Source organism: Rattus rattus, chromosome 6 (assembly GCF_011064425.1).
Source record: "Rattus rattus isolate New Zealand chromosome 6, Rrattus_CSIRO_v1, whole genome shotgun sequence".
Classification (NCBI taxonomy): domain Eukaryota; kingdom Metazoa; phylum Chordata; class Mammalia; order Rodentia; family Muridae; genus Rattus; species Rattus rattus.
The window spans coordinates 3,811,497-3,829,974 of record NC_046159.1 but is presented as its reverse complement, the minus strand read 5'-3'; the positions used below and the strand labels follow the sequence as shown (position 1 = coordinate 3,829,974).

The 18,478-nt window shown below is 48.7% G+C and overlaps 1 protein-coding gene across 1 annotated transcript in view; it reads left to right on the top strand.

The window, feature by feature from the left end:
• Nucleotides 1–18,478, top strand: part of Itpr2 (inositol 1,4,5-trisphosphate receptor type 2) — a 387,801-nt gene that overhangs the window by 344,837 nt on the left and 24,486 nt on the right. Inside the window, exon 55 of the mRNA XM_032905407.1 lies at nucleotides 7,494–7,654. Within this exon, the coding sequence (XP_032761298.1) occupies nucleotides 7,494–7,654 (161 nt within the window). The remainder of the gene's footprint in view (nucleotides 1–7,493; nucleotides 7,655–18,478) is intronic.

Sequence of the window (18,478 nt, the reverse complement as noted above, 5' to 3'; positions counted from 1 at the left end):
TAGTTTTGAATTTAAAGTGCTCTGGTTTATTTATGTGCATCCTGTTTGTTGTTTTGAGCACCACAGCAGAGGAAGGGGGCTCCCCACACTAGGCCACCTGCCTTCATCGCAGCTTTGCCGCAGAGACTCTTCTGCCCTTGGGGCCCTTTAAAGTCAGGAGTGCCTTTATTCAGTGCCGATTCTCCCCTCCCTCCCCCCACTGGAAGCGTTAACTTGAATCACGCTGGCTCTGTCTCTCTATGAGTATAAACGTCATACTGGATGGTACAGCATTTGGGCGGCTTTGCAGTTGTCAGCAGAAATAGGTGCTCAATAAAACTCCGGAGGCTTTTACAAGCCTTTACCTCTTTCTTACTTGCTGAAGTCACCTTCTAAGAGTCTGTAAAGTCCTTGGGGCCGTTTATCATCTTGTCCCCCTTTACCCACCCTTGGCCATGCCTACTGCTTCAAGTTACCTTGTTTCTGCCACCATGTTGCAGGTTAAGCTATGACAGAACCGGTACATTAACACTTTATGACTTTGCAAACAGGAGGGGCTTGAATGTAAGGCTGGAGGATTTTTACTTTAACACTTTCTTTTGTTAATAGCCTTATCGAGATACACTCCTCACACCGTAAGACTCGCCCACTTGGTGTCTACAGTTCAATGCCTTTGATATCTTCAGAGTTGTGTATAGAGCACCACGATCTGATCCGTTTTAGGACACATTTCCCACCCCTTCCCATAGCACTCCATAGCCTTTGCCCATCGTGTTCCCAGCAGCCTCCTAGCCTGCCGTGCACTGGGCAACACTGACCTGCTCTCTGCCTTTGAGCCTCTGCCTGTTTTGAAGATTATAAAGATATCCGGTCCTTATAACCAACCTGATGCTCTGAAGGCTCCTGCCTGTGGTAGATACTTTCCTTATGACTGAGTCAGCGTATCTGACACAAGCAGCCTGCAAGAGGAGAGGCTCCCTTCGGCTCACAGTCCTAGAGATATATAGGCCATCATGGCAGGATGGTGTGACAGCTGCAGCTCCTAGGAGTCCCTGGTGAGTGTAGAGGGCTTCATGCTTGTATCTCAGTAGATGGAGAAGAGAAGGCAGATGGGGTCTTCTGGCCCTCTCCTTCTCCCCTCTCTGGTGCCACTCACACTTAGGTATTCCTCCCCACTTAGCTAATCCTCCCTGGAGACAACCCCACAACTCACACCTGTGTGTGTGTGTCTCACTAATGCCTGAGCCTTTTAAAAATTTACTTATGTGTACGCATGTGCATGAGTTTATATACTCTTATTATATAAGAGCAAACGTCCTCAGAGGCCAGAAGAGGGCTTCAGAACCACTGAGACTGGGGTTATGGGCAGTTGTGAGCCATCATGTGGGTGCCGGGAACTGAACCTGGGTCCCCGGTGAGAGCCCTGAACACCCTTAACCGCTGAGCCATCTCTCTACCCCGCCCCCAGCCTCTCATTAATGCAATCAGATTGAAAATCAAAATTAACTATCACTCTGTGCAAATACCACACATCAACAATTCAAGCCTTCCTGTGGAACAGGATATCTATCCTATGAGATGCCTAAACTGTATCTTTCTGCTCATCACCAGTGGCATTTGGGAGAGTGGGAATGTGCCGTGGCGAGCATCCTTGTGACAGTTTTTCGTGTCCATAGACTTCTACTCCTCCCTCATGTACACCTGGGTGTGGTCTCCTGAGTCATGCTGTGGCTGTGTGGAATCTTGGAGAAATGGCCTGTTTTATAAAAGTTGCTGACCCTATTTTACATTTTTTAGCAGCACGAGGGACAAGTCTGTCCACACCCTTGCCCAGATTGTCATTATCTGCTTTCAATCTCAGTAGAAGATGGTTTTACTACTGAATGCCCTTAACTCGTCCAGTCTGTTTTATTGGGTGTTGACCGTGAGTCAGACACTGCTATAAACTATTCGGGCCACGGTGAAGAACAGAGACCGATATCTGTACTGGCAAAAACACAGAACAAGCAATAATTCTCAGGCCTGGAAGCACATGGCCGCAGTCCTCACAATGAGGGAACAGAGGCACTGAGGTCAGAGAATCAAAGCCAGCCTTTCTTACACATCAAGTTCCAAGCCAGCCAGGGCTAAGTAGCGAAACACCGTCTCACAAAATAAAACGAGAGGAGAAACTGATAAATGTGCACACAGCTCTCTGGCGAGCGCATTCCCTCCTTCAGTGCTGGCCTACAGCACGCTCTCCCTGGCAGTCATGGCTGCCTCTGTTACCTTGTAGGTGAGATCCGGCCCAACTTAACAACTTCCATACAGCTGTTGTCAGTCAGATAGGATGTGATAAGCAACCCAGGAAAGGAGGGAAGAACGGCAAGGCGTCCGAGAGCCAGCAAGACAGGAAGGGATTGGCTGTGCGTGGAATAGTTTCTTCGAGTCACCTTAAGCTGCCTGTACTTAAGGGCATGAGCAGGAATGTTCACGGATGAGATAGCCAAGGACACAGCAGCAAACGAGTTCTGTGGCCAGATGGCTGCCCAGCCACAGCCCTTGATGAAGGAGTCTGACTGCAGAATAGCAAGAAGCCAGCATGGCTGCCTAGGAACCAGCAAGGGGGAGACGAGGAGGCAAGATCAGATGTGCAAGGCCAGATCACACGGGAGTTAGCACATAAGTGTTGCACGAGACACAGGCACACTACATTCTCTGTTGTGTTCAATGTCCTCATCTCTGTGAGTGAGCACTGCCGTAACCTGTGTGAAGGAGTTTCTTTGGGCTCATAGTTCAGAAAACACAGAAGATGCACCTTCACGGCCCATGTCCTGCCTGTGTCTGAGGGAAGCCGCCTGCTTGCATCTGGGCAGATAAGGAAGCAGAAAGCAGATAATGCGGTGCTCGGCTGACATTCTCTTCTTCCCTCTCGACTCCTCTGTGCCTGGCCTGTGGGCTGGTGTCTCCCACGCACAGAGCACGTCTTCCCTTGTCAGTCAGCCCTCTCTGGGAATAGCCTCATGGACAGGCCCAAAGGTGTCATTTAATCCAAATTTTAATCAGAAATTTTAGAGATAGTTCAGTGTTGTAAAATTATAATAAAATAATGGTTCTGTCTTTTACCCCCACTAGTTCCGGCAATAGTGCCCCAAGATATCTGGTCGATATCTTAATCTCAGTCAGCAAAGCCTCTCACCCCTGCTCCATCCCATCTCACACTGCCGATGGCCTCTCTCTGAGCCTGGCAGCCATCTCTCTGCCCATCCAGTTCCCAAGGCAGGCTGCCACCATGCGAGAAATACACATCCCAATTCCGTGGTGGCTCAGTGTCCCAGCTGCCACGTACTCTCTTAAACTTAATCTGCCACAAGAAAGAACACACAACACGATAACCTCTGATCCAATTGATAAGATATGATTGCCCACCTAGACATACAAAGCCCTGTACACATCCGTCCCTTAAGAACATTCATAACCTGTAAATGTGCAGAGAGGAAGCTTACCATCCGCCTCCATGTTCTCTCCGCGGCTTACTCTGCCAGGCTCCTCCAGTCTCCCGTCTCCTTCTATTCCAGTCTCCTCCTCTCCCCTCAGACTTTTCTCCCGCTCATCCTTCCTTTTCATCCAGTGACGGGCCTCACTCTATCTTGTACCTCCCTTCACCTGTATGGCAGTCCTCCAGTTCAGTGGACAAGGTTTCAAGTATGAGAGCCTAGTGCAGCCGCCACAGGGTTCAGAGGCATGAGCATCTGGCGGTTGCTAGCTGCCTGTTTATTTCCAGCTTCGTTATGAGAGCCTGACTCAAGCGAACGGGTCAGAGAGTGACAAGAGAAGCTCACACTCGTGCACTAGCACACACGCCCACGGGTGCAAACACGTGGGTGCACGGTCATCACACGGTCATCACACGGTCATCACACGGTCCATATGGGATTCAGCTGTAACTAGCTAGACATCTATATTTTATCTGACATATATTTTACCTAAAGTTTATGTAAGCCCTTCTTGCAGGCTATTGGGCAGGGCTGCTGCAAGGGCCGTAGCCAAGGAGAGTCATCATTGGTCAGGCTTTCCAAGTCGTTCTAGTGTCTGTGCTGAGAGAGGAGGGCTCGGGGGACGCAGGCAGGTCCAGGCAGCCAGTGAGATGACCCACATATAAGGGCATCAGCAGATGTTCAACATAGACGTGGATTTGTGTTGAAGGAAGAAACAGGTATTTCAGTGTGCATTGGGTATGGCGTGTTTGGGAAGCAGAGAGATGCCAGGATGATTCCCAGGCCTGTGTTGTAGACAGCAGTGAAGTGGCCGCTAAATAGAGAGAGGGAGGTTGTGGGGAGCAAGGGGACAGGAGCTCACTGCGGTATTGGTCAGGTGAAAGGAGGCACAGTTGGAAGTTATACCGTCTTCATTAAAAACATCCAGTAATGCAATTTAAAAAGTCAACTCATCCATGGGGACGGATATCTTAAAATGTTTTTCTTTTGTGACTTCACGCCTGAGTGGCGTTTGAAACATGCTCCAGAGGAGTAGTAGCCAGGATTGGAAATTCAGTTTGCTCACCCCTTCCCCGATATCTGAACAGCTAAGGTGAACCCAACCCTGACATCTCGTCCCCACGCTGGTAAGACTCAGTTTTCCACAGACGTTTCTCTTCGGCCCCATTCGCTTTCTCTAATAAGCTTCTTAGCTTCTAAAGGAAAATCTGACTACTCAGATTCTTCCCACGATTCTGCCAGAAGCTGGAAATGTGGCCCTGTGTGCTGGCTGGTTCTGTCTCAACTTGAAGTAAGCTAGAGTCTGGGAGGGGGGAACCTCACCTTAAAAAAAAAAAAGTCTCCATAAGACTGGGCTGTAGGCAAGCCTGCAGGGCGTTTTCTTAATTAGTGATGGGTGTGAAAGGCCAAGCCCACTGTGGGTGGTGCCACCCCTGGGCTGGTGGCCCTGGGTTCTATAAGAGAGCAGCGTGAGCCAACCAGTGAGCAGCACCGGTCATGACCTCTGCCTCAGCTTCTGCCTCCAGGTTCTTGCCCTGACTTCCTTCAACGACGGACAGTGAGGTGGAAACCAAGTAAACTCCTCCGTAGCTTGCTTTCCGTCATGGTGGTCTACCACAGCAGTAGGGTTACTAAGTAGGACATGAATGTGTTTGGGGGAGGACTGTAGAAGGGCTTTGGAACTTTGGCCTACAAAAGCCACTGCGTGTTGAGAGCACAGTGGGAGGTTCTGTGGGAGCTTGGAAGACAAAAATGTTGAACTCAACGCAGAAGATGGAGCCTGGCTCGTGACATTTCAAAGGGAAGTTCAAAGACTATGGAGGCCACTTGTTACTTGAATTGAGGCGCTGTGGTTCTGGTTAGCTGGGGCGGGAGCATCAGCCGTGATTTGCAGGAGACCGGCACAGCTGAAGTGGAACCCTTGCTTTGCTGACAAGGGATGCTGGCTAGTTGGAGCTGAGAAATAAGCGGTGATTAGGAATGATCTGCATCACTCAGGTGATCTCTTCTGGCAAGTATGTCATGAGTGTCAGCACACAGAAGCTGTGTTCGAGAGGTGGCTGAGGTTGTACCTTGTCTTGGCAGCCAAAATTGATGGCCTAAGAGTCACCCAGGTGCTACTACTTTTGAAGGCGGGAAGGGGTCATGTAAAGCAGCTGAGGCTTGACACTGGGTGAGCATGCTGGTGGTGAAGGTGCAGCCTCAGTAGCAGTTGAAGGCCCAGTATCAAAGGGTTATGCAGAGAAGAGCACCATGGGCACCATGAAGAGAGCCCAGGAGAAGCTATTGGTGAAAGTAAGACCCAGTTGCAGCAGAAAGCTCCAGCATTTTGGAGACGTCAGTAGCATGGGATGACCACCAAGAGCAGCGGCAGCAGTGTGGTGGAGCCTGCCCAAGCTTAGAAGGCAAGTTATATGTGCTGCAGAGGGCGGAGCTAGATAAGTGACCCAAGCCCCTTAGAGGAGCCCAGAAGATCATGAATGAGTCCCAGATACTGGACGCTGAGTTATTTTTACTGTTGGAGTTTGATTTTGCTTTGATCCGATCGTGACTGTGCTCTGACTCTTCCCTCTTGAAATAAAGTATTTAGCTTATTTTTTTTTTAATCTTATATGAGCCCATCTACACTTGAGAGACTTTGAAATTTTTTTTTTAAAAAAAGGCTGGACTTTAAAGTATTTGAATTTGTAAGGCTGTGGGACTTTTAAGTTTGTGAAATGTTTTATATATTGTGGTGTTTATATTAGTTAATGTGTGATCTTGGGGATGAAAGGTTATGACTTTACAGTGAGGTGTTTGTGTGTCAAGGTGACAAGGGATCAATTATGCTGGCTAGTTTTATGTTAACTTGGGACAAGCTGAAAGGAACCTTAATTAAGAAAATGCCTTCATAAGATTGGGCTGTAGGCAAGTCTGTAGGGCATTTTCTTAATGAGTTATTGTTGGGAAGGGCCCAGCTCATTGTAGGTGGGGTCATCCCTGGGCTGGTGGTCCTAAGTTCTATCAGAAAGTAGGCTGAGCAAGCCAAAAGCAGCTCCCCTATGGCTTCTGTATCAGCAGCTGCCTCCAGGTCTCTGTTCTGGTTGAGTTCTCTCCTTGGCTTCCCTCAATAGTGGACTTTGGTGTGGAAGTGTAAGCCAGACAACCCCTTTCTTTCCTCCCTAACTTGCTTTTGGCCATGGTGTTTCTTCACAGCAGTAGTGAACTCTAAGGAGAACTCCCTGAACTGAAATGGCCACCCATCCCCAACTTCCCCAAGTATGGTGGTCTGGGGGCCCAGAGGAGTGCCATTGTCCCTGCACAATGGCTGTCTCTGATGGAAGGCTCTGGCTGGTTGCAAGTGACTCTGAAGACACCGTTCAGCTACTTTCCCTTAACCCAAGGCTTAAATAGAAAGGAATCCATTTTGTTGTTCTGCCACGATGAGCCAGTAGTCTAATTTTTTTTTATTTTTAAAATCTTTGTGTGTGTGTGTGTGTGTGTGTTCATGCCTGTGTGTGCGCATGCACTCATGTGTGTGTGCTTTTGCACCAGTTGTGTGAGTACAGACATACACGTGTCAAAATACATACATATGCACATCAGAGGACAACTTTGGAGTCACTTCCTGCCTTCCCCCTTGTTTTGAGGCAGGGTCTCTTATGTGTTTCTGAAGCCTGTGAGCTTCCGGGCAACTCTCCTGTCTCTGCCTCCCATCTCACAGGAGGCATGATAGCATTACAAAGTCATGCTACTGGACTGGACCTTTCACGGATTCCAGGGATCAAACTCTGATCACCTGGCTTGGGTGGTGAATGCTTCCAGCTCTTGAATCCTGGTCTCCCAAGCCTATTAACCACAGACCTTTGGTCGAGGGCTTTTGTACATTGTTGCTTTCAATTATAACAACATTTTAAAGTGGCACGCTTCCCCAGAAGACAGGTTCGTTGTTGATTTTCAGTAATGGCTGTGTCTGATTTTTATGCTAAGGAAGTCCTGATTAAAAGAAAAATTACGTACCCTGATCCCAAGCCTCCTGATGTTTGCTGTGTTTCGCAGGCCTGGAGAGGGACAAGTTTGATAACAAGACGGTGTCCTTTGAGGAGCACATCAAGTCAGAGCACAACATGTGGCATTACTTGTACTTCATCGTCCTGGTGAAGGTGAAGGACCCGACGGAATACACAGGGCCTGAGAGCTACGTGGCTCAGATGATCACAGTGAGTAAGGCTGCCCTGGCTGGTCCTGATCCCCAAGCTGTGACTGTATCACAGCTCAGAGGCCTTTAGTGTCCATCTATCCCCTGCCCTCCTCTCAAGCAAGAAGTGTTCTAGCTCTGGGTTTTTGTGAGCCTTTAAATAGGCCTGTCAATCACTGGAGAATTTCCACATTTCTGACGTCATCCTTCTTATCTAAATAAATCTGTCCCTGGTGCGTACATAGCATCTTTCCAGTGGTAATCTGTGTAGTGGAGAGCTTCTAGTTGATGTCTTTGACCCCTGACCCCTAAACCCTAATCCCAAGCTTCCTGAGATTCTTAATCATCAATGGATCCCATCACTGGATCTCTCAAGTCCCAAATCTGGAACCTTGACATTGTCACTTGCAAACACAAGAATCAAGAGATTTCTTGAGTTTCCAGAACTAATAATTCAAGAAGTCCTGTGTTTGGGAACACCGCCGGTGTTCTAGGGGAGCTGGTGGCTGGCTTCTGGCATTAGAGGGCATCTGACTAGCCCTTTGGCTCAGTCCTAGGAGTAGTGTTTTGTCAGCACCTTTGTGTGAGAGACAGGTAAATAGTGTGGTAAGGCAGGCAGGGTAAGGAGAAGAAAGTAAGGAAAGATGTTAGGGAGAGTGTTTCTAGACTTGACCCTGAGGGAGTAGGTCACTTATTTAAAGAAACAAAGACACGATACTGGTCACAGCCTGTCCTTCTGTCCATCATCTACCCATCTGTCTATCCATCCACCGATCATCTAATCCAATCCATTCATCCATCCAATCTATCTATCCATCTACCTATCATCTATATATTTAACAATCCATCCATCTTCTACCCACCTATGTGCATGTATATGTGTGTATACACACACACACACACACACAAACACACACACACACACACACACTTTCCATCCCTCAATGTATCCATCCATCTGTCCATCTATTTGGGTGATGACTTAGTTAAAGTATAGGTTGGCACAGTGTTGATTTGCTCGCCTGCCTGTCAGTACCCATATGTCTCCAGAAGGTTATGTACAAATTGGCCTTTCTGACTTCTTCATTTTGGATGTCCAATTGTTGTTACCACCTCTCCATTCTTCCTTTGACATGGACAGAATCAACGGATGTGTCTCTTTCCCCACATTTACCCTTCTTTCCTCTTCCTCTTCTAAATGTGGGGGAAATGTAACCAGTACCCTTAGGCACTTGCCCATGGATGCAGTTACACATCCTAGATAGCATTTGTGGGGAACGTTTCCATCCACTCGTTAGGAGAAAACGCATCTAAGGTGCAGAACTTACAGATGCCCCCCACACCCTCTGGCTGTTATCTCAAAGATTAAGTACATTGAATAATTTTGTATTTATTTGGCTCCCATGAAGTCTTTTGCATCAAAAGATTTCAGAGAATGCAGTGCAAAGGATGAGACACCCCTCTTCCATAGAACTCAGTGCAAAGGGTGAGGCACCCCTCTTCCGTAGAACTCAGAGTTCAAGCGTGAGGAACCACCAACTGAACGTGAATGTGCCAGGTCTGCCCAGTCATGGGATGAGAATCTGTAGGGGCTGAAAGTCATAGAGTGATATTCAGTGTGGAAAGCTGATGGGAGGTATATGTCTGTGTGTCCTGGAGAATGATAAATATACAAGGCAGGATTCATTCTGTCTATATGTCCTAGACTTGTTGTATCTCTGTGTTCTGGAGAGTAGTAAATACACACAGAGATCTGATTGTGTCTGTGTCCTGGGGAATGATAGATACACAGGTCAGACCTTATTCTGTCTGTCTTAGACTTGTTGTATCTTGTGTGTCCTGATGAGTGAAACACAGGGTAGGGCTGTGCAGATGGGGTTTGTCTACTCAATCCATGAGTTCCTGAAAGGAGCAGCTAGAATGGAAGTCAGTCACTCAGACCCTCAGAGATATCGGTCAGTTTTCACCATCACTGTGACAAGTGCTTGAGAGACCTTGGAAGAAAGATGTGGGGGGTTGGGGTGCATGAGTCCATGCACTCACCTGTGGTAGGGGTTAGTATGCGTGTCGGTGTGTGTGCACATGTAGAGGCCAGAAGTTGGCACCAGGCATCTCATTGTGTTACTCTACATTGTATTTGTCTTTCATCAAATGTAGATGTGGGGGTTTGAATGAGAACAGCCCCACACGTTCATATGCTTGACTACTGATCTGCAGCTGGTGGAACTGTTTTGAGAAGGTTCAGAAGGCGTGGCCTTGTTGGAGGAGGTGTGTCACTGAGGTGGGCTGAGAGGTGTCAAAAGCCAGTACCGTTCCGAGTTCGCTGTCTCTACCTTGTCTTGTGGATCAATATGAGAGTGCTTAGCTACCGTTCCACACCATGTCTGCCTGCCTGCCTGTGCCTGCCCGCCTGCTGCCGTGCTCCCCACCATAATAGTCATTATGGACTCTAACCCTCTGGTTCCATAGCCCCATAAACCTTTTCTTCTCTAAGTTGCCTTGGTCATGAGGACTTGATCCCAGCAACAGAAAAGTGACTATGACCCTAGAGTTTATCATCACAGCTAGATTGGCTGAGTGAGCTCCAAGCACCCACTCATGTCCACCCTATGCCCCTAGCGCTGGAATTGCAGGCACACATGCCACCACGCCTGGCTTTTACATAGATGTTAAGGATCCAAGCTTGAGTCCTTGTGCTTCCAAACAGCAAACGCTTTGCCTACTGAACCGTCATCTAGAACTGAAAGATTTGTTTTGCTCATGGTTCCCAGGGTTCAGTCCATGACCACCTGCCTCTGTCTTTGGGACCCAGTGCAAAGCAAGGAATCATAGCAGTGCTGTATGACACAGGAGGCTGCTCACCTAATGGCCAACAGAGAGCAGAGCTGTCTGCAGCTTGGTCAACAAGAAGCAGAAAGGAACAGGAAGGGGACCAGGCAAGATGGAGGCCCTAGGGATATGTCCCAGTAACACCTCTTCCAGTGAGACTTCACCTTCCAATAGTCTACTCAGATAGGAAATCCACCAGTGTATTAATCCACAGTCACACCCACGTGGGCCCTACCTATCTTTCAGGTGCTTATCCATCCAATCAAATCGACAATCAAGGTTGATCAATACTCAGGGCCTCATTCGTTCCCCAGTCTCACTGTTCACGACTGTGACTCACTTGTAGGAAGTTCTGAGAGACGGCAGAAAAGCCACTTAAGTAGCAAATGTTGGCATCTGTGTATAGGTTCACCAGTAACAGAAGTCCACTGATGGTCACCACTTATTGCCAAGGAAGTGGTGTGGCCTAGCATGGCGTCAGGGTACAAGCTTGTGGGCAAGGAGAAGATAGCACCACAGATAGCATCTAGCAATGAGTGCGAGTGAGGTGACACCGTGGGAGGGTGGGGAGAAGGGTCAGACATGCCTGGCACCAGAGCCTGGGCATGGGAGGAAGGTGATGTGTCAGTGGTATAGGCCCCTCTGCTAGGAGAAGAAGTTGTCCGAGGAAGTGGAGACTCATGAATCTTTAGGTCAGTGAAATTTGGGGAACCTCAGCTTTGCTTAGAGGCCCTGGGGCTTGTCAGTGAGTCCTGAACCTACCTACCTCTTAGCATCGTGTGAAGTGGAGAAACCGCTGCTTTCTCCCCACAGACAATAGTGTGTCCACTCAGGGACCCCGCGGCCCTGCCTGGTACGGTGCACGGACTGTTGCTCTCAGTGATCTCGTCCCATGCGTTGCTTTGACACGAGGCCTAGATGTGTCATCCAGGTTGTTCTGGAACTCACGATCCTGCTGCCTTCACTCTCTTAGTGCTGGCAATATAGGTCTGTACAGCCACCATCCCTGGCAAGGGTAGGGACTTAAATAGTTCTTACTGTGACAGCCCACAGAGGTCAAAGCCGATAGGTCAGCCTGGCAAGGCAAGTGAAGGGAGGCAGCGTGGAGAGAGGGGCGGGGAGGCCAAAGGATGGCTGGAAACCTTCTGCTTAGGAGACTGAAGACAGACACACAGCAGATGAGTAAGAAGACAGCAGAGGCTCCAGGGGCAGGGCTGGGACGTCAGTGTTGGAGTTCACAGCCTCAAGAGGCCGGGAGGGAGGGCAGGTGTGGACTCTGGGTTCTGTGAGATGGAAATCTCTCCCTGCAGAGAGATCTACAGTGGAGACCTGACGCCATCGTCAGCCTGGACATTCCAAGCAGATTTTGTCAGGCGATCCCTCTTGAGTGTCTGACTATCTCAGCTCTTATTCACAGTCCTGTCCATGCCCTCATACGTCAGAGCCTTTTCCCAGAGCATTCCAGGAGAGATAGGGCCCACGGGCTTAGGCCACAGAAAGTCTTGTCCCGGCTGCAAGACTCTGAGAGAACAGGCTTCTTCCCTGAATTTTAATGGATGGGAGGGGGATGGCATATTAGCTTAAGTCCATCGCAAACAAGACAGTTCACGTTGAAGGGTCTCGATTTTGTAAAACTGAATGCCTGTACATTGCACACTCAGAGACTTTGTTACTCCAGGCTTTATGGGGAGCAGGGGCAGGGCTTGTGATCCTGACCCTCCAACAGAGAGTCTAGCCCCTGCGATTCCATATCCAAATCCTAATCACAACAAGCTCACAGTGCTTCTCGGGGTTAGAATTAGAAAGCTTGCTTGTGCTTCTGTGCCTGACCAGTGACAGAGTCTATCTAATTTTAATGAGAACTCCCCTGTCTCAATGAGAACCCTAGAAACGTGCTTCTTAATAACCAGGGCACGGACGAAACAGATACTTCTGGGAGGTGGTCAAGGAAGGTGTTGGTAGCTCAAGGTCATGTGTGCACATTTTTTCCTGGCAAGCAAACCTTCCTTGGTGATGGGAGGAATGCCACTTGTCACTAGTGTTCCCTGGGGACACGACATGAGAAAGGAAAGCATCCAGGAAAGCAGGGGTTGAGAGGCAGAATTCAGCAAGTTGGGTGAACATGTAGGGACTCCCAGCTTTCCCAGGTAACAGCCTTTGAGCACCATGAAGCCTGTTTGCTCTCCCTGCTAACCCAAGGAAAGGGGGTGTCTGAGGAGCAGCGAACAGAACAGAGACTGTTGAAGAAAGTGTGCATGCTACCCTCTGTAACAATGGGGGGGCATTCTCCCACACTCAATGTCACCTGCAGAGATGAGTTAGGGGGCTTCTGATAATTTGCTACTCAATCTGACCAAACATCCCAGACCAAACCAGTGCTGGGCGTACAAGGAGGTCCCTGTGTATTCGGGGAATCTTATCGATCTCATGGTGCCCTGATGCCACTGTCTGTCCCTCGGACCCTTTGGCTGCCTGTCCTGTGACCATGGCTTTTAGGGGCCACTCAATAGAATATCATCACACTTCTAAGCCCCTCTGCTCCTTCAGCTCTTAAATGACAATCACTTCCCAAATCTCAGATTTTTTTTCTTAGCGTGGTCGTCTGTTTTAATGCACATACACACAAACTGTAAATTCACTGAACTTACACTAGCATGCTGTGGTTCCTTGTTCTGCACACTACTGGGGCAGCTGATACCTGAAACAGGTATAAGAAGCAATTCAGGAGACACGGGCTATCCCCACCAGGCTACCAACTGTGCTAAAGCTTTAGTATACAGAAGGAGAAGTCGTCATTTCCTCGGGGAAGCTTGAAGCATTTGCTGGTGAATTAAAAAAAAAAAAACCAGCAAATGAAGGAATGAATGAATAATTTCATTTCAGCCCTCTGCTAGCTGGATATAATTTGTAGAAACATGTGCAAGAGTAGTTATGAAAAGAGGTTGAAATTTGAATTTCTCATCATGAAAGCGCTGTTTCTTCTCCTTAAAACCAGAAGGTGAAGGTGCCACACAGGATTATGTCACCCACATTGTCTTTCAATGTGACCTCTCCCCCCATGGTGCTGCAGTTGAGCGCCAGCCTCCCATGTACATCCACAGGAGGATGCCTGACTCCCTCAGCAGGGGAGCAGGAGTGGGCGGGGATATCGGTTAAACTTGGCCTCAAGAAGGGATACCACCGAGAAAGAGTCTCTCACTGTGATAGAATTCCCAAAGAGCAACTTAAGAGGGGAAGGGTTTGTGCTGGCTCATGGTTCAGGGAGCTTAGTTTATCGTGCATGGCGTGGTGGTGGTGGTAATATGTGAGGCCACTCCCTTGGTGAGTCAGGAGGCAGGCGCAGAAGGACGCAAGTGCTTAGCTTCTGTCCACCCTTTCCCCTTTATATTCAGTCTGTGGCCTCCGGCCCACGAGGGGGTGACTCACCTTAGGGTGGCCCTTTCCTCCTCAAGGAAAGCCCCTCTGGGAATGCACTCACAGACTCACCCAGACATGCACCCTCCAGGTGACTCTAAGTCCAGTCAAGCTGAGCCCTCAGAAGTGGCGTCACCTTTTCTGTGGGGAAAAAAAAAAAAAAAAAAAAGCTCACCACTCGCCCACCACTGTAGCCACAGGAGGAGCGAGAAAGACTAAGGGCTCTCCACACGCTGATTTCAGTCCACGACTTGAAATCTGTCCTGTTTAGTTAAACCGCATTTGCGAGCAGCAGCCCCCGAGGGCAGGGGACGCTTAGGTTCATGGAAGACCTCAAGTTGCCTGAGATTTATGTGTGGCTTGACAGTGCCTTTCCCCAACTGGATTTCCTTCATTAATGTTACGTGTTATAACTATGAAATTACATGTTCTGGCTCCATTCTTTTAATCTACACTGATTATGTAATTGGATCTAATGAAGCCAATTATGTAACTGCTTCTTTTTTTTTTTTTTTTTTTTTTTTTAGCTAAAACACATTTTAAAGATTTGTGGCGGGGGGCTTAATAAGACACTTTTGAAAATGTTTCCATGGCAGGGCAAGCCATGCACTTGCAGTTCAAGGCACACAGCTAAATCAGTACACATCCAGACAGCCACCACCTTTGCTGCCCACACTGTAAGCAGAAACCTGTGGCTTCGGCTCCAGAGGGTTGGGGCACATTGCCAGGGCGGGAGCCCAGTCCATCGTCCTTACCTTCTACTTAGCATTCCTATAGGAGGGCCATGAACTCCGTCTTTTACCGTGCATCTCTTTATGGTCCCTTGTGCTGTGGCTACTGCGTGTCGGAAGTGCGGTATCCAGCAGTGAGGCTGTCCCCACTGTGGGGACCCTGCACCTCTGTTTTGGTATAATTAAAAATGGGTATGACCGGTTCCCACCTGTCACAGCCCCACGCTGGGCCCCTGGTACTCGGACCCAGGCGGTTGCTCCGTTCCCATTGCTGGTCACCCTGGCCAGCCCTGGCCAGCCTGGAACTCTGGTCCCAGCTACCCAGTAATATCAAGACTCAACAAACTGTAACCCAGCAACCAGATTTATATGTTAAATACTCAGTGTACAGTACATCCACACAATTAACTTACAGCCAATTGCTAAGGATATAAACCGCCCACCTAGATAAGATAAATCTGCCTATAGAAATCCATCCCTTAAGAAATATTCATAACAACCTGTATCTGTGTAGAGATGCACAGTAAGGATCGTTTACGTCTGCCTCCCTGTTGCTTCTCCTTCTCTCCCTCCCCACAAAAACTTTGCCGCTGCCCTCTCCCCCCCCCCGCCTTATTCTTTTACTGTCCAATCATGGCCTTGATCTAACTTGTGCCAGCCCTCACCTGCATAATGACATCAACCTACACACCTCATACTCTGTATCACAATGCTAAACATGGAGGTAAAAGGATTGAACTTCATAGCAGAAGGGCACTGATTGATTTGATAAGAAACTGCAGGAAGTTGTCAAGAATCCATGGAAGTGAGGTAGTGTCGCCTGCTGTACCTTCGCTCTTGAATTTTTCAGTTGATAAAACATGCACAGTGGGTCAGTCAGATGCCAATTGAACCATGTAAAGCCCTGGGGGTATCCCACTGTCCCTGGCTGTCCTGGGACAGGCATTTCTGGTGGGGAACACCTTCAGGTCCAGCTCAGGGAAACAGGGAGAAGTGACATCTGCAGAGCTCGAGACAGCGGGTAATTCAACAAGGTGTTCTGAGCTCTTTCAGTATTCACACAGTCCCATCGCTGTGTGCAAGTTAGACACGGTCTAACGTGGTGAGCCACGCCCTTCTGAGGAATTGTAGCGTAAGTTCAATAAAATCGCACACACCAACGGCCTTGAATCTTCATCAGAACTGTACAGCAGCCAAGGGGGTTCTGAGAGTGCTACCCCCCATTACACTTTTGAGCAGATGGGGTGCTGTGTCCATGATGTGCCACCCACGAGAGTAGTCAGTACAAGTCTACTGGTCAGAACCCTGTGTAGTAGAGAAGCTCTGCTTTCCCTGCCAGCCCACCCTGTCCTCAGCCCACACAGCAGCACACTCTCTCTGGTACAGAGCAGTGATTTTAAGAATTCAGTCCACAGGGCAGGGAGTAGACCTGGCCGGGAGACAGGAAGTCAGATGACAGCCCTGCAGTGACAGGGAAGCCTGAGAGGAATCCTAATGGGAAGAGAGAACTGGTTTCCAGCAGCTGGCAAGGGAGCCTCCCTGCAAAGACGAGAAGAATCATAATTGCAGCCAGGACAGTGCAGGCTGTCTCTGTTAATTTGACAAGGATTTTCTGGGCAGCACTCTGCACCGGATCATGATAAACACGAGTCAAGCCTCCCCTCCCCCAGGATCTACTCCACAGATTCACAGTCTGGAGAGGGGTAGGACAGACTTGCCAACAACAGCCAGAGAGATCTCAAAACAAGTCACGCATGTCATTGTTCCCCCACAGGAGACCCTCCCGTGGTGCAAAGGATGGAGCTCCTCCCTGGACCTCCCACACAGGCTAACCCCAGCCTGCTTTGCTACTACACTACCGCTATCTTGAAGTTTTTTCTTTTTAGTGCTCTGGCTAGAGGCTTGGCCCTCGTGCACAGGCTGCTGGCCTCACATTTCCCAGCTCTTCAGCCTCACTCGCTTCTGTTATCCTCCTCCACCCATTGCTTCCTTCCTTTGGTTCTCACTGCCTTTTGCATTATATATATATATATATATATATATATATATATATATATATATATATTCTCTCTCTCTGCTCTCTCTCTCCCTCTCTGCCCTCTCCCCCCCCCCCCCCCCTCCCCCTCCCCTCTCCGGCTCTTGAGACAAGGTCTTACTCTATAGTCCAAGCCTCCAACATGGGCATTTCTGTTAAGCTGTGTCTCATTGTACTTACAACACAAACCACACTAGTACGGTTACATATTTACACAGATGTATTGCTCTCTGGCACATCCCTAGTCCAGAATTGGTACCTGGTATGTAGCAGGCACTTGCATAGGTTTACTGAACAAAATGAACAGAGCAGAGGGCCACTGGAGCAGAGAGGACAGCTCTGCAGATCCTGCATGAGGGAGAGTTCACAGACGAGACCCTGAGGAAAACTGAGCATTAAAAATGAGGATTTTGACAGAAAGGACAGAAACATTCAGGCAGGATATGCGGTTGGGAGGGAGGGAGGAGGGAGGGAGAGGGAAAGGGAGGGAGGGAGGGACCCAAAGCACATGTCTAAACTCTCAAGGTTGCACATCCACATGTGAGGTCACTTAAGGCACCTGTCACAGGAAGACTGAGTCTCATTCGAGGTGATCCGTGAATAGGAAGTGAAGCAAAGTCCAACCTTCCCTCCATCCTTCCAAGGCCAATGTCTGTGATTTAACTGAGGCCAAATACACACAAATTGAATATTAAAGGAAAGAGAGATTGAAGTTAAGCTAAGACATCCTCCAGGGGAGGGGGAGGAGGGGAGCGTCTTCTGATTCTCCTGTTTGCAAAAATAAAGATTCCTAATATCTAACTTAACAGTCCTAGACGTACCATCAAAAATGTCTTGAGATTGCAAGCTTCTCATTTTCAGTGTTTGAAAGATGGATCCTCTCAGCAAATCCAAGTAAGCCCTTGTGCGTTCCAGGCACTAGGCTAGACGTAGGGTGGCAGGACAAACCCCAATGCTTCCATTTCCCTTGAGACTGAATTCAAAAAAGAGACAGGAAGTAAATAAAAAGCAGCGGTGGGACTGTCCTACACCTGGCAGTGATGCAGAGCAGAGGGGCTGGCTGCAATGCCCAGGACCTACAGGGAGGCTATCTTCAGGTCCGACCTGGGAGCTTGAGGAGATTCTGATAGGTGGGGCTAAAATGGGGGGAGGAGCCACAGGTCTGTCTGAGACTCTGATAGGTGAGATTGGAACTGGGGGGAGGGGCCACAGGTCTGTCTGGGACCTGATAGGTGAGATTGGAACTGGGGGAGGAGGCACAGGTCTGTCTGAGACCCTGATAGGTGAGATTGGAACTGGGGGAGGAGGCACATAATGTCTAGGAAAACAAGATAAAGAGGTCAGGTAGCTAATCTGAACCCAGAAGCCAGAAAGCAAAGGACTTTTGAGCTTGGAGTTTACCCCACCCAGAATATTAAAGAAAAGCCCTTCAGAGAAAGAGAGACAGAGAGATAGAGAGATAGGGAGACAGACAGGGAGGGAGGGAGGGAGGAGGAAGGAGAGAGAGAGAGAGAGAGAGAGAGAGAGAGAGAGAGAGAGAGATAGCGAAAAAGCTAAAAAAAGAGGCAGGGCTGAGATGGGCATCTGAGAAAGCATTTCTGGGGCGACAATGGGTAATGGGGTTAAATTCAGTGGGTAATGGCCTTTACTGCCAAATTTGAAGACTTGAGTTCAGTTCCCTTGAAGAAGAATGACTCTTGCATTTTGGCCTCTGACCCCCCCCACACACACACACATACAAACACGACCTATAAGAAATAACAAAGCATCTTGGAAACAAGAGTCTAGACAGTCACTTCCCAGCTGCGCGGCTAAGAGGACATGTTGAAGAAGCGTC